At 49.8% G+C, this 12,344-nt stretch overlaps 1 protein-coding gene across 3 annotated transcripts in view; it reads left to right on the top strand.

The window, feature by feature from the left end:
* Nucleotides 1-12,344, top strand: part of EEPD1 (endonuclease/exonuclease/phosphatase family domain containing 1) — a 239,394-nt gene that overhangs the window by 121,698 nt on the left and 105,352 nt on the right. For 2 of the 3 annotated variants that reach the window (XM_067746709.1, XM_067746710.1), the window contains exon 3: nucleotides 1,330-2,394. In XM_067746709.1, coding sequence (XP_067602810.1) covers nucleotides 1,517-2,394 — 878 coding nt within the window. In that variant the 5' untranslated portion in view covers nucleotides 1,330-1,516. Of the gene's footprint in view, nucleotides 1-428; nucleotides 903-1,329; nucleotides 2,395-12,344 lie in introns of those variants that run through there. The other variant, XM_067746708.1, reaches the window with a different exon arrangement.

The raw sequence follows: 12,344 nt of genomic DNA on the forward strand, positions 1-12,344 counted from the left end.
GGGCAGGTCTCGCCCCGGGCGAGGCTAAAAAGCCTCCATCCCGCACAACCAGCCCTCGGTCCCCGGTAGCAACCCGGCCTCAGGAGCAGAGGACCCGAACACAGCCTCGCGTTGACCCGCCGCAGCTCCTCTGGCGTCGGCGCCGCCTCTTCAGTCTCTAAATCCAGCCTCTGCGGCCCAGGGGCCGCTCCCTCCCCGCTGGGCCCTGCCTCCGCACTCCCCGTGCCATCACCACCCCCACACGCTCTGGCCAGCCCTCTCCCAGCACAGGCCAGCCTCTCACACTCCTGGGCCCGGCATTCCTCCACCTCGCGTCCTGGCCCCGCCCCCGCGCTCTCGGGTTTGGAGCTCCCAGGTCCGGGCCTAGCGCTCGGGCCCCGCCCCCACGTGCCCCGGAGTCCGGGGGAGGAGTTGGCGCTCGGGAGGAGGCGTGGCCGTGGTGCCAGCGGAGGCGCGGGCGTTGCGGCCGGGACTTTGGTTTTGACACGGACGGCGAACGGGAGCAGTGTCTGTGGTGCTGGGGTGTGGACGCGGTTCTTGCGGATCCCGCGTTCGAGTCGGGGGCAGGACTTTTTGTCTGGATCAACGCAACCGCGGCAACGCAGCGAGTCCTGGTGTAGCCGCAAGACTTGGTGCAGCTGCAGCGGCCGGATTTCTCCGCCGCTGCCGCCTCCGCAAAGCCCTGCAGCTCCTGCCGGTTCTGGGAGGGAGACTCTTGAGAGTTTCTCCAGCAGAAAGAGCTGGGACGCGCGGCCCGAGGCGGCGTGGGAGGGATCCCGCGGCCCGCCCCTGACCCGCACCCGCGTGGGCCCTGGCTCTGAAGGCGGCGGGCCAGCGCCGTCCTGGCCTCAGGCCTCGGAGCCGCAGGTGGAAGGAGGAAGCCCTGGAGGAGCGGCTGAGAGGTGGGGCGCCGGAACGGCGGCGGGTCTGGTAGGGGGCGATAAACCCCTTCTCCGTGCCCGCACTAGTGAGGACGGAATTCCAGAGTTGCTGGTGGCGCTGAGTGCCAGATGGGGGCTACCGAAGCAGGGGAGATGGCCCCAGTTCTGGGAGAGTTGAGAGAGGCAGGGACGAGAGGTGTAGGCTGATGGGGATAGGTCCCTTTCCAAGAGAAGCGGCTTATAGCGTTTTTGGACCCCAGTGTGATAAAAATTGGACCTCACCAGAAATCCTCATGGGCCAGCCCTCTTGTATGTGTGTTTTCAGAGGTTCACAGACAGGCATCAGCCCTGGACTCCTGGCTAAGAACTCCAGCTCTAGGTAGGGAGCGCTAATGCAAACTGATTAACTGACTCAATCGATTTGTATGTTTATTAATTTGTTTTCCAGGTGGCCAAGTGAAAGGTGATTTGGACACGCTGGGCATGGCTATTTAGTGTTTGTCTGTGGTAACCATTTCATGCCCCGAATCCTGCACCTTCCCTTCTGTGCCTGTGAGCGCTACTGCGCTTCCTTCCTAGCCAGAGAGTTCTTCTGTGGTGGTGAGGCCTTCCTGGCCCCTTGATCCTGGCCGGCCATGGGGAGCACCCTGGGCTGCCACCGCTCCATCCCCCGGGACCCCTCGGACCTGTCCCATAGCCGCAAGTTCAGCGCGGCCTGCAACTTCAGCAACATCCTGGTGAATCAGGAGCGGCTCAACATCAACACGGCCACGGAGGAGGAGCTGATGACCCTGCCTGGGGTGACACGTGCGGTGGCACGCAGCATCGTGGAGTACCGCGAGTACATCGGTGGCTTCAAGAAGGTGGAGGACCTGGCACTGGTCAGTGGCGTGGGTGCCACCAAGCTGGAGCAGGTCAAGTTTGAGATCTGCGTGAGCAGCAAGGGCAGCTCGGCGCAGCACTCTCCCAGCTCCCTGAGGCGGGACCTGCTGGCGGAGCAGCAGCCTCACCACCTGGCCACCGCCGTGCCTCTCACCCCGCGCGTCAACATCAACACAGCCACCCCGGCTCAGCTCATGAGCGTGCGCGGCCTCACGGAGAAGATGGCCGTCAGCATCGTGGACTACCGCCGCGAGCACGGGCCCTTCCGAAGCGTCGAGGACCTGGTAAGGATGGGCGGGGTCAGTGCCGCCTTCCTGGACAGGATACGGCACCAGGTGTTTGCCGAGAGGTCCAGGCCCCCGTCCACCCACACCAACGGGGGCCTGACCTTCACCGCCAAGCCTCACCCCAGCCCCACCTCGCTGAGCTTGCAGAGTGAGGACCTGGACCTGCCCCCAGGGGGGCCTACACAGATCATCTCCACTCGGCCTTCGGTGGAGGCCTTCGGAGGCACAAGGGATGGGCGGCCCGTGCTGAGGCTGGCCACCTGGAACTTGCAGGGCTGTTCAGTGGAGAAGGCCAACAACCCTGGGGTGCGAGAGGTGGTGTGCATGACGCTCCTGGAAAACAGGTGAGCACAAGAACCACCAGCGGTGTTGGGTGTGAAGGCAGCTCTTGCGTGGCCTCATTTGTGCATGCAAATGAGTGGATTTTGTGGGGGTAGGGAGAGAGCAAGATTTTTAAATCAGTGTTCTTGAGGCCCCAGCTAGTATCGTGCAGTGTTCTGAGTGGCTGAGCTCTTCTTCTGCTCCAGGATTTTCTGAGTACAGCTGTCTGGGCTTGAGGTCTGTATCTTGAACATGGTATATCTGAGATCAGTTCCTAACTTCGGGGTAAGTGGAGATTGTATTGGTGTTACTGCTTTGGAGAGTATAGTTTGGCTTACAAGACTTCATGGGGTTCACACCAGATCAGGCACTCGGAGCCTGGGAACTATTGCGGTTTTGCATGTATGAAAGAGCTACCTGGATTTCTTTTTCTTGGGAGGCAAAGTCCCATTCGTTCCACCAAATATGCCTGTTTGTGTGCAGAAGATCATCTTCAAGGCCAGGTGTTTGCAAACACACGTGCTATGTATATTTACCAAAATGCTGCGAATGAATCACTCTTCATTCTTTTCCTTATTTAGCCTGAAGTTGGTTTTTAGGCTCACAGTTGCAGCCCCAAATGTATGTAACCTCTCCTGTCCCAGAGTCAGAAAAGTCCAAGCTGGAGTGTGGTGAATATTGGCCAGATTTTCCCATTTGAACCGTAGAAGATGAGAGTTGTAGGATGGGCTCTTATCATTGAGTGTTTACATTATTCACAACACTGCTTTCTGTAGGAACTTCCGTTAACCCTCCCTAAAACAAAACAATATTATTGTAGCAGTAACTCCCACTGTTAGTGCAATAGTGTATTATATAACATAATCAACTTGGGGAAGGAAAGAAATGTTTCTAATGGTCCCTTCCCCGGGCAGAAACCCTCTGATCCCGGTCTGGAGGGAATTGGCCGTGCCACCCCCCGAGACACAGTATGTTTAGGGCCACTCGCTGCTTTCTTTTGCCCTGAGCTGTTGGTGAGGCCGGTGAGGTGGCAGTTAGTGACATGAAGTGACTTCTCGGCGGGAAATCACAGTGCATTGTGGCAGAGCGTCAGGATAAATGAGTGAGGAGAAAACCAGGTCACAACGTTTCCCTGGCACCGTCCCACTGGCATGCTCCGTCACTGAGGACTGAGGGACCTTGCACCAGCTCAGGGAACGGGACCTGGGGAACCCCTGAGTGCTCTTCCTGCACCGCCATGTCCTCTGTTTTGCAGCATACCTCACTCCTTTTGCAAAATCATCTAGTTCACAGGTGAGAACGGGACTCAGCCTAGGACGTACTTGTCGGGAATGGCTTGGCAATTGTTCTCTCCATCCGTGGCTGCATGGGTGTATGTATGGGCAAGGAGAAGGGAGGAGGAGGAGGGCTAGCTGTTTAATTCCTATCATGAGTTTTCCTAAGGCTTAGTTTGGGGGGTGGAGGAGGATGAATCAGGATCTGAAGTTGCCCCAGTAAGAATGATAGACTGGGTAGCCCTTGCCCACTAACTGTGACAGAGTTTTCAAGCGTGGTCTCTGGACCAGCATCAGCAACTGACTCAGAAATTCTGGGTTTCTGTGTGTTCACGCACCCACTGGCTGGTTTTGATACGCACTAAGGTTTGAGCCCCGTTGTGCTGTGTATCGGCAGTCAGCTATCCCTGTGGCTTGCCCTGTAGAGCGCCTTCCCCTGCACTGGCTTTTCTGACAAGGTCTGTGAGTCCAGGCAGAGCTTTCTAGGTACTATCTTTTTTGGTTGTTCTGGTCATCCTGTTATTCAACCATATGATGTTCTTTCTGGCCAGAGTTCGAAGAATTTATTCAGATTCTAGAACAGATGAATGTAAAGGGTAGAAAATGGGAGAGTGAGCAAGAAACAGCCGACCTCAGAGTGGGCTCCGATCTGCAGGGCAGACCTGGGGCAGCCAGGGGCACACCGAGGAAGAGCACTAGCTTGTCCAGCGAGGGATTTGTCCTGGTGTCTCTTGTTTGGATTTCCTCGAGGGGTGATGATTTGTTGAAGGTATTTGACTGCTGTCCTCAGGTGAGAGTGCAGGAAGAGCTTACCGAAACCCAGAAGGGTGTAGAAGGGAGCGTCTGGGAGTGACTTTAAATGTGACTTACGTCCCCATCACATTTCTCACACTTGGCCACATCTGTTGTCCTGTGGGTTGGTGGTTCCTTTTGCCTGTTCGCGACGTGTTCAGTATTCTGGGTGCTCCAAGCACCTTGTTAGTGTCCGGTAAACCTGAAGTAATTGGCTTAGGGCTTGACCCCCTGCAGACCTGGAGTGGGTCCATTTGCCTGTGTGGCTCTCCTAGGGCACCAGAAGATGCCTGGCTGCGATCCCGTGTCCTCAGAACAGCAGTGCACGTTCTCCAAGAGCTGTGTTCATCCTGATTCACAAAAATGTCTCGCATTCCAGTTGATCCTTTTATGAGTAAGAGGAAACACATTTAGTTGGATCAAGAATGGATGCATGTAATTTGTTGTGTGGCTGTTAATTTTCATACATACATATATACGTAGTACAGGAGTTACCTGACTTCTGGGTGTGCCTTCATAGTTTCCAACAGCTTTCACATTCATTGGATTTCTTCAGTAACTGCGAAGTAGGTAATGCATGCTTTTATTAATGAGTCTCCATCTCTGGGTGAGGAAACTAAAACCAAAGAAGTTAAATGACTTACCTCCATCCCACAACTCATTAGTGACTCAGCTGGGACCAGGACCCAGAACCTTCTGACTTTAGACCCATGCTCTTCACAGGCGTGCCGTTTTGTAAGCACCTCACCTTTATCCTGCCTCTTGTTCAGGCATCCCACGCTCTGCCTAACCAAGGGCACTTGCCCAATTGTGTACTAGTCCCATTTTCTTACATTAAATCCATTGTAAAGGAAAAAAAAAAAAAACCCAAAACGAAAACCCTTGGCTCCACCTCTTAATATGTTAAACTGATGAAATTCCTTAACCTCTCCAAGTCTCAGTTTTTCCATATGTTAAATGTAGCTAATGGGGAAAAAAGCCCACAGAAACACAAACGCTTGGGCACTTCTTTTGCAAAGAGAATAGCTGGCTCTTGTTTTCCTTTCTGTGGGTTTGCTTTAGTAGGTGGGGGACTAAAGCATGCCTGGGTGGGGCTCTAACGGGATAGTCTGTTCTGGCCCTGAGATGCTGCTGCATTGGTGGACAAGTGTGTATGAGTTACAAGAAATCATGTTTTGCACATGAAGCCTGAGATAGGACAGCAGAAAGCTCGATAATCACACGATCACCAGGAGCCTTCAGGGACGTCACGCTATGGCACAGAACCGATGGGTTTCATCAGATTCCTTTGCCAAATCTCAGTCTTAGGCAGTGTTTTTCCTTGTTTTCAGTATTTATGGAGCAAGACTAAAAGAGGAATGCTTCTGCTAAATACTCTTGCAAAATTTGGTGGCAGCCCGCCTATGGCATGAAGATTGTTTCTTTTTTTTCTCTTCCAGTTTTACTGAGATATAATTGATACACAGGACTGTATAACGTGTACAGCATAACGATTTGACTTACAGACGTCATGCGGTGATGACCACAATAAATGTAGTGAACATCCATCATCTCATATAGATACAAACTCAAAGAAATAGAAAACAACATGTGTTTTTTTCTAAAAAAACATGTGAGAACTCTTAGACTTTACTCTCCTAACAACTTTCATGTGTGACACACAGCAGTGTTCATGATATTAATCATTTTATACGTTAGGTCCGTAGTACTTCCTCATCTTTTAACTGGAAGTTTGTACTTCTTGACCACCTTCCTCCAATTTCTCCTCCCTCTACACCCCACCTCTGGTAACCACAAATCTGATCTCTTTTTCTAAGAGTTTGTTTGTTTGTGAGGTATAATTGACCTACAACACTAGGTTGGTTCCTGATATACAACATAGCTATTCGATATTTCTATGTATTTCAAAATGATTACCATGATAAGTCTAGTTATGATCTGTCACTATTCAAAGATGCTACATGATTGTTGACTGTATTCCCCACACTGTACATTTCATACCCGTGGCTCATTTATTTTGTAATTTGCAGTTTGTACATGTTAATCTCCCTCACTTATTTTCTCTCCCCCCGGCCCCTTCTGGCAAGCATCTATTTGTTTTCTGTATCTATGACTCTATTTCTGTTATGTTTGTTAATTTGTTTTCTAGATTCCACATATAAGTGATATCATACAGTATTTGTCTTTCTCTGACTTATTTCACTTAGCACAATATCGTCCAATTCCATCCATGTTGTTGCAGATGGCAAAATTTCATTCTTTTTTATGGCTGAGTAATATTCCATTCTCTGTGTGTGTGTGTGTGTGTGTGTGTGTATGTGTGTCTGTGTGTGTGTATAAACAATATCTTTATTCATCTATTAATGGGAACTTAGGTTGCTTCCACATCATGGTTATTGTACATAATGCTGCAGTGAACATAGGGGTGCATATATCTTTCCAAATTAGTGTTTTTGTTTTCTTCAGATCTATACCCAGGAGTGGAATTCCTGGATGATATGGTAGTTCTATTTTTCATTTTTTTGAGGAACGTCCATACTGTTTTCCATAGTGGCTGCACCAATTTACATGCACCAACAGTGCACGAGGGTTCCTTTTTCTCCACATCCTCTCCAGCGTTTGTTATTTGTGGTCTTTTTGATGATAGCCATTCTGACAGGTGTGAGGTAGTATCTCATTGTGATTTTGATTTGCATCTCCCTAATGATTAGTGATGTTGAGAAGGTTGCTTAATTTTTATTTTTTGTTTTTTGCTGAGGAGTTGTTCTAGTTTGGAAAGTCCCTTTGGTTTCTGAAAGCATAAGTCCTGTGAGAGCTGACATAATCTCCAAAAGAAATAAGGAGGTTTAGCATCCCACTTGTACATTTTCCCCATGGCCTCCGTCAGAAGGGAACGTGAGTCTCAAAGTCTTGAGCCTTTTTACGGTCTGAATCTGTTTTCTTGCCTCATGTTTGTTTGCGATATCAAAGCACAAGGTGAATTAGTGCCTGGCGGCACGCACTCATTGTGAGAAAAGAGATTTTAGTTTATCAGACTTGATTAGTAGGCTCAATATAGGCACAACCCATCTTGTCGTTTGATTCATTCAATGAAAAACACCTGTTGAATGGCTGCTGTGTACGTGCATATGCTGAATTCCAGAGTTAGACTGGCCCTGTTTTTAAACCAAGTTAAGCAATGTTAATCAGCTTTTATGGCTCAGCCTCAAAACAGTCTGAAAAATCCATACATTTTATCAAAAGTCACTGAGTAGGACTGATACCTGGTTAAATTTTTCCTTTAAGAATAATGGGCTCGGGGCTTCCTTGGTGGCGCAGTGGTTAAGAGTCCGCCTGCCAATTCGGGGGACATGGATTCGAGCCCTGGTCCGGGAAGATCCCACATGCCGCGGAACAACTAAGCCCACGCACCACAACTACTGAGCCTGCGCTCTAGAGCCCGTGAGCCACAACTACTGAGCCCACGTGCTGCAACTACTGAAGCCCGTGCACCTAGAACCCATGCTCCGCAACAAGAGAAGCCACTGCAGTGAGAAGCCCGCGCACCGCAACGAAGAGTAGACCCCGCCTGCCTCAACTAGAGAAAAGACCGTGCAGCAACAAAGACCCAACACAGCCAAAACAATAAATAAAATAAATAAATTTATTTAAAAAAAAGAATAATGGGCTCATCCTGAGGGACTGAAAGGTAGATGGATGCAGCCAGACATAACATCTGGGGGCAAAGTGCCCAGCAATCCCCTTAAAGTAGAAATTGTGAAATCTATTTTGACAGCTGTGGAAACGGAGGCTCAGAGAGATTAAATGGCAGCCATGTGGCCTTCAGAAATGGAGAAGTTGGAATCAGGTTTTGAAGCCAGACCTTTGTTTGATTTCAGAGCAGGGAGTGGAGGTGTCTCTTCCCAAATTCCACGTCCCTTGACTGACCCCCGGCCCACCTGCTCTTTCCTCCCTGTCTTGGGTCTGAGGCTGGCCGGGCATCAGGGCTTTGCCTAGACTCTCGGGACTGTGTCAAGCCGCTGGAGGCCTCTGCTCCCTTCCTGTTTTTGTTCCTCGGAAGGACAGGGCTCTTGGCCAGAGGTAGAGCACTCCAGAGGGCGCCAGGGCCCCTCCACGCGGACCCTCAAATGTGAGTCTGCGACCTTGGCTCCGCTCCAAGGCGGAGTTCCGGTTTTCTGAGCCAAGGAGATCTGGGTGGTTTCCAGAGAGAAAGGTGGTCAGAAATAGGACTGCTGAGGATTAATAAGGGAAGAGAGTGTGAATGAAGGGAAGGCCTGGGGTGGGCGGATGCAGGGTTCATTTCACCAAAGGGAAAGCTGTTACTTTTGTCTTTCCAGAAAGCTGAGCCCATTTGGGATCTGATTTGGTGAGGGTGGGGCGGGGATGTGGAAAGTATTGATTCTTCCAGGAGATATTCGTTCCTTTATTATTTATTCATTCGACAGAAATCTTTTGAGCTCTCACTAAGTGCCAAGCTCTGTGTCAGGCTCTGGTAATAAAGTGTAGGACAAGACAAAGCTGGTGCTCTTACGGAGCTTCCATTTTAGGTAAGAAGGTGGACAAGTCGGTTCACAGATAAATAATTATGGGTAGTGGCGAAGGCTGAGGGTGATGGAGGCTTGCTGAGTAGATGGGGGTCAAGGAAGCCTCAGCTGAAAGCTAGAGAGTCCGCTGAGGAGCCAGGCATGGAAAAACTTGGGGGAAAGAGTGCTTCACCCGAGGAGCCAGCAAGTGCAAAGGCCCTGAGAGTGTTTGTTCTGGAGAGAGTGGGGTCCCGGGAGTGGCGGATGGCTAGGGCTGCAGGGGGAGGCAGGGCCAGGTGGGTGGGCCCTGCAAGGCTTTTACTTTAACAGCGGGAGGAGGCCGCAGAGCCGATGAATTAGCTGTTACCAGGTTGTTCTGGCCGCGGGGGAAGCCGCTTGGAGTGGGTCCTGGGAGTTGAGTAGAGAGGCTGATACAGAATAAAGGCTGAAAAGGATGGTGACCAGGAGAAGCGGGTGGGGATAAGAGGATCTTTAGAGGCAGAAACTGGAAAGACTTGCCTGTGTTTTGGTTATTGTGGGGATTAACTGGGTAGATTCCTAGAAGACAGGCTCAGAGGCATTTAAGAAATCCCGGGGCTGACTCACAAGCCTCTGCATCGTGTCAGCATGAAGCAGCTTACTGGCCTCGCCCCTCCATCTGCTGTGGACAGGTGTGGGATCTTGGTCCATCGTGGATGGAGGAAGAGGCCTTGTGGTCCTCTGTGCAGCCCGGGTGTCGGGCTGTACCCCGCAGTCCTCCAAGCCTTATAGTTGTCCAGCCTCGAGACGAAGAAAGAGCCCAGAGACAGTGACAGAGACGGCAGTGGTTTATTGGACTGGGGAATCTTACACAAAGGGTCCTGGATCGACACCCCACCTTGTTCGGCAGACGGTGGGCAGGACGTGGCAGCAGTCTGTGGTACTTGCTGGAGGAGGAGGCTATTGTTTGTAGCGGGGAATTGACATCCGGTGTGCTCATCAGTTACCAGGGACTAATTAAGCCCTATAATTAAGAGGATTGCGTAGTCATGTGAGTGAATCAGGGACTGGTCGAGCAGGGGATGTACAGAGAACAAGAGAACAGCCATCTTAAATGGCCTAACCACACACCGGGCATCTGACAAGGCCACTTCTGCTGTTTAGTATCAAGTACATGTAGAACGAGGACATATATGCGGAGTTTTAGGTAACTGTTTCTATCAGAAGACATTTCCATAAGTTAAATTCAACACTGATCGAGCACTTATCTGCTGAGGTCAGAGGCACAGGGAGACCCTGTCCTGGCATCAGGGAGGTCACAGTCTTACAAGGAGACACGCTCACAGGTACTTACCGGGGTGATGTGTGTTTTGAACGAGGAGGTCAAGCTTAAAAAGCACAGGGGTCTGGTACCTGTTTGCTTGGCTCTTGCAGGTGGGTGGAGACCTCAGCACAGAGGAAGGATTGGGGGACAGGACCAAGTCAGGTGGTTGGAGAGGAGTTAGTCCGGAGTGGGGGCTGGGGTCTGAGCGGCTAGGGTCTTGTCGGCGGGCAAGTCGGCCGCTCCCACTGCAGCCGCCTGGTGAGGGTCCAGGCTGGCCCACCGCCCGGGCTCGGCTTTGGAAGGCTCCCCAACACGGTGCCTCACAGGAGAGAAGAGCGTTGAGGTAGGTGTTATTTTTATTTCAAAATTACCCTACCTTACAAAAGATTTTATCCTGGAGTTCCTTAATAACAGTCTTTGCCAGTAACAAATAAAATCACACATTTCACTGAAATGTGATGTGTTCATCATGCATGGACACCCTGGTTTGCGTGTAGTCATGTGCAGCTTAGTGGAAATTCCACACCAGTGAGTCTTATCTGAACATCCAGGATAGGCCACAGAAATGTGCTGCTCTGCTTTTAGTCCTCAACAAATATTTAGGAACCTCAGAAACTTCCTGATTCTATTCCTGATGACTGTACACAGGCCAGATCTGGACAGCAATTCTTATTGTAATGTTTTGATTGACAGCTGCCAACCAGCTGGACTCCAGTGGGTAGAAACCCTGGGGAGATGTGCTCAGAGTTAAGCGGTTCATTATAAAGAAATTTTTTTTTTTATTTTAAATTTATTTTTTATTTATTTATTTTTGGCTGCATTGGGTCTTCGTTGCTGCTAGTTGTGGCTCACGGGCTCTACCGCTCAGGCTCATTAGTTGTGGTGCACAGGCTTAGTTGCTCTGCAGCATGTGGGATCTTCCCGGGTCAGGGCTCAAACCCGTGTCCCCTGCATTGGCAGGCAGATTCTTAACCACTGTGCCACCGGGGAAACCCCTAGAGAAGTCTTGAATCCTTGTACTAAACTACTGGGTAAAGAAACCCTGAGTTTTCTTTACTGAGTACAGCTGCCTACCTCTGTTGCTCAGTTGTTTGTTTCCAACAAGCCCTTGTTTCCTGCGAATTCTATTTTGATTCAGCCATTACCTGATTAAGCTGTTAAGCTGGGCCTTCAATTGTTTTATCTAGAAGCTGCTGTAAACTCCTGAAATGTGATGCCAAGAGAATGTTGTTCACGTGGCCACATGGAAGGTTGTGTGCATTTTGGGTGTGGTTTTATTGTGTTCTAGGGATCTGAACCTGGTTTGCTCACCCAAAAGCTGGAGGGTGAAGTCACTGCTTCGTGTTTCTCAGCTTATGCTAAAAGCATGGTGTCTTTTAAAGTGGGAGGTCTCAGGTGGATTGTTGTTTTTAAAAATACTTATCCAATTCTCTATGAAAAAAAAATTCCCCAGAATGTATTTTCATTAAGCAAATTCAGTCTGACTTAAATATTTTTGCAGTCTCTGTTTTCTTAAATGGGAAAAAAGTAAAAATTTTAGTGGCCTCTAAGTACCAGTGATTAGGCTTGGGACTCACCTGCCGGTAGATTTGGGGCTTTGTCCTTCCTTGTTTGGTGAGCAGCCTCTGCAACTGCAGGTCATTGTGTCATTTTACTGGTTAGCTCTTTGCAAAGCGGTTCCCAGTTGTTTTTAATTTGAGGACTCATTTTAAACAGTGAAATACTGCGTGTCCCTCCCCCTCCACATATGGTGCTTATATTTTCAGTGTCCATGACCGTGGTGGTAGTAGTAGTTGTACCAAGAACAAAAACAATGATAGTTGACACTGATAATTACTGTGGCTGATGGCTTATACACTGGATACCATCATCAGTCCTCTTACAGATAGAGGAGAGATGGCTCAGGGAAGCTGAGTAATTTTCCCCAGGGTCACACAGCTTTTAGGTGATGGAGCTTGGATTATAATCCAAGCAATTGGATTCCAAGGCTTGATGATAAAAAGCTACTGTTAGTTCACTAATGCTTTTCCACAAATTTGTATTTTATTCATCACCCCAGCCTTTTTACTGGACTAGGTGCT

This window comes from Pseudorca crassidens, chromosome 8, assembly GCF_039906515.1.
Source record: "Pseudorca crassidens isolate mPseCra1 chromosome 8, mPseCra1.hap1, whole genome shotgun sequence".
In the NCBI taxonomy this organism is placed as follows: domain Eukaryota; kingdom Metazoa; phylum Chordata; class Mammalia; order Artiodactyla; family Delphinidae; genus Pseudorca; species Pseudorca crassidens.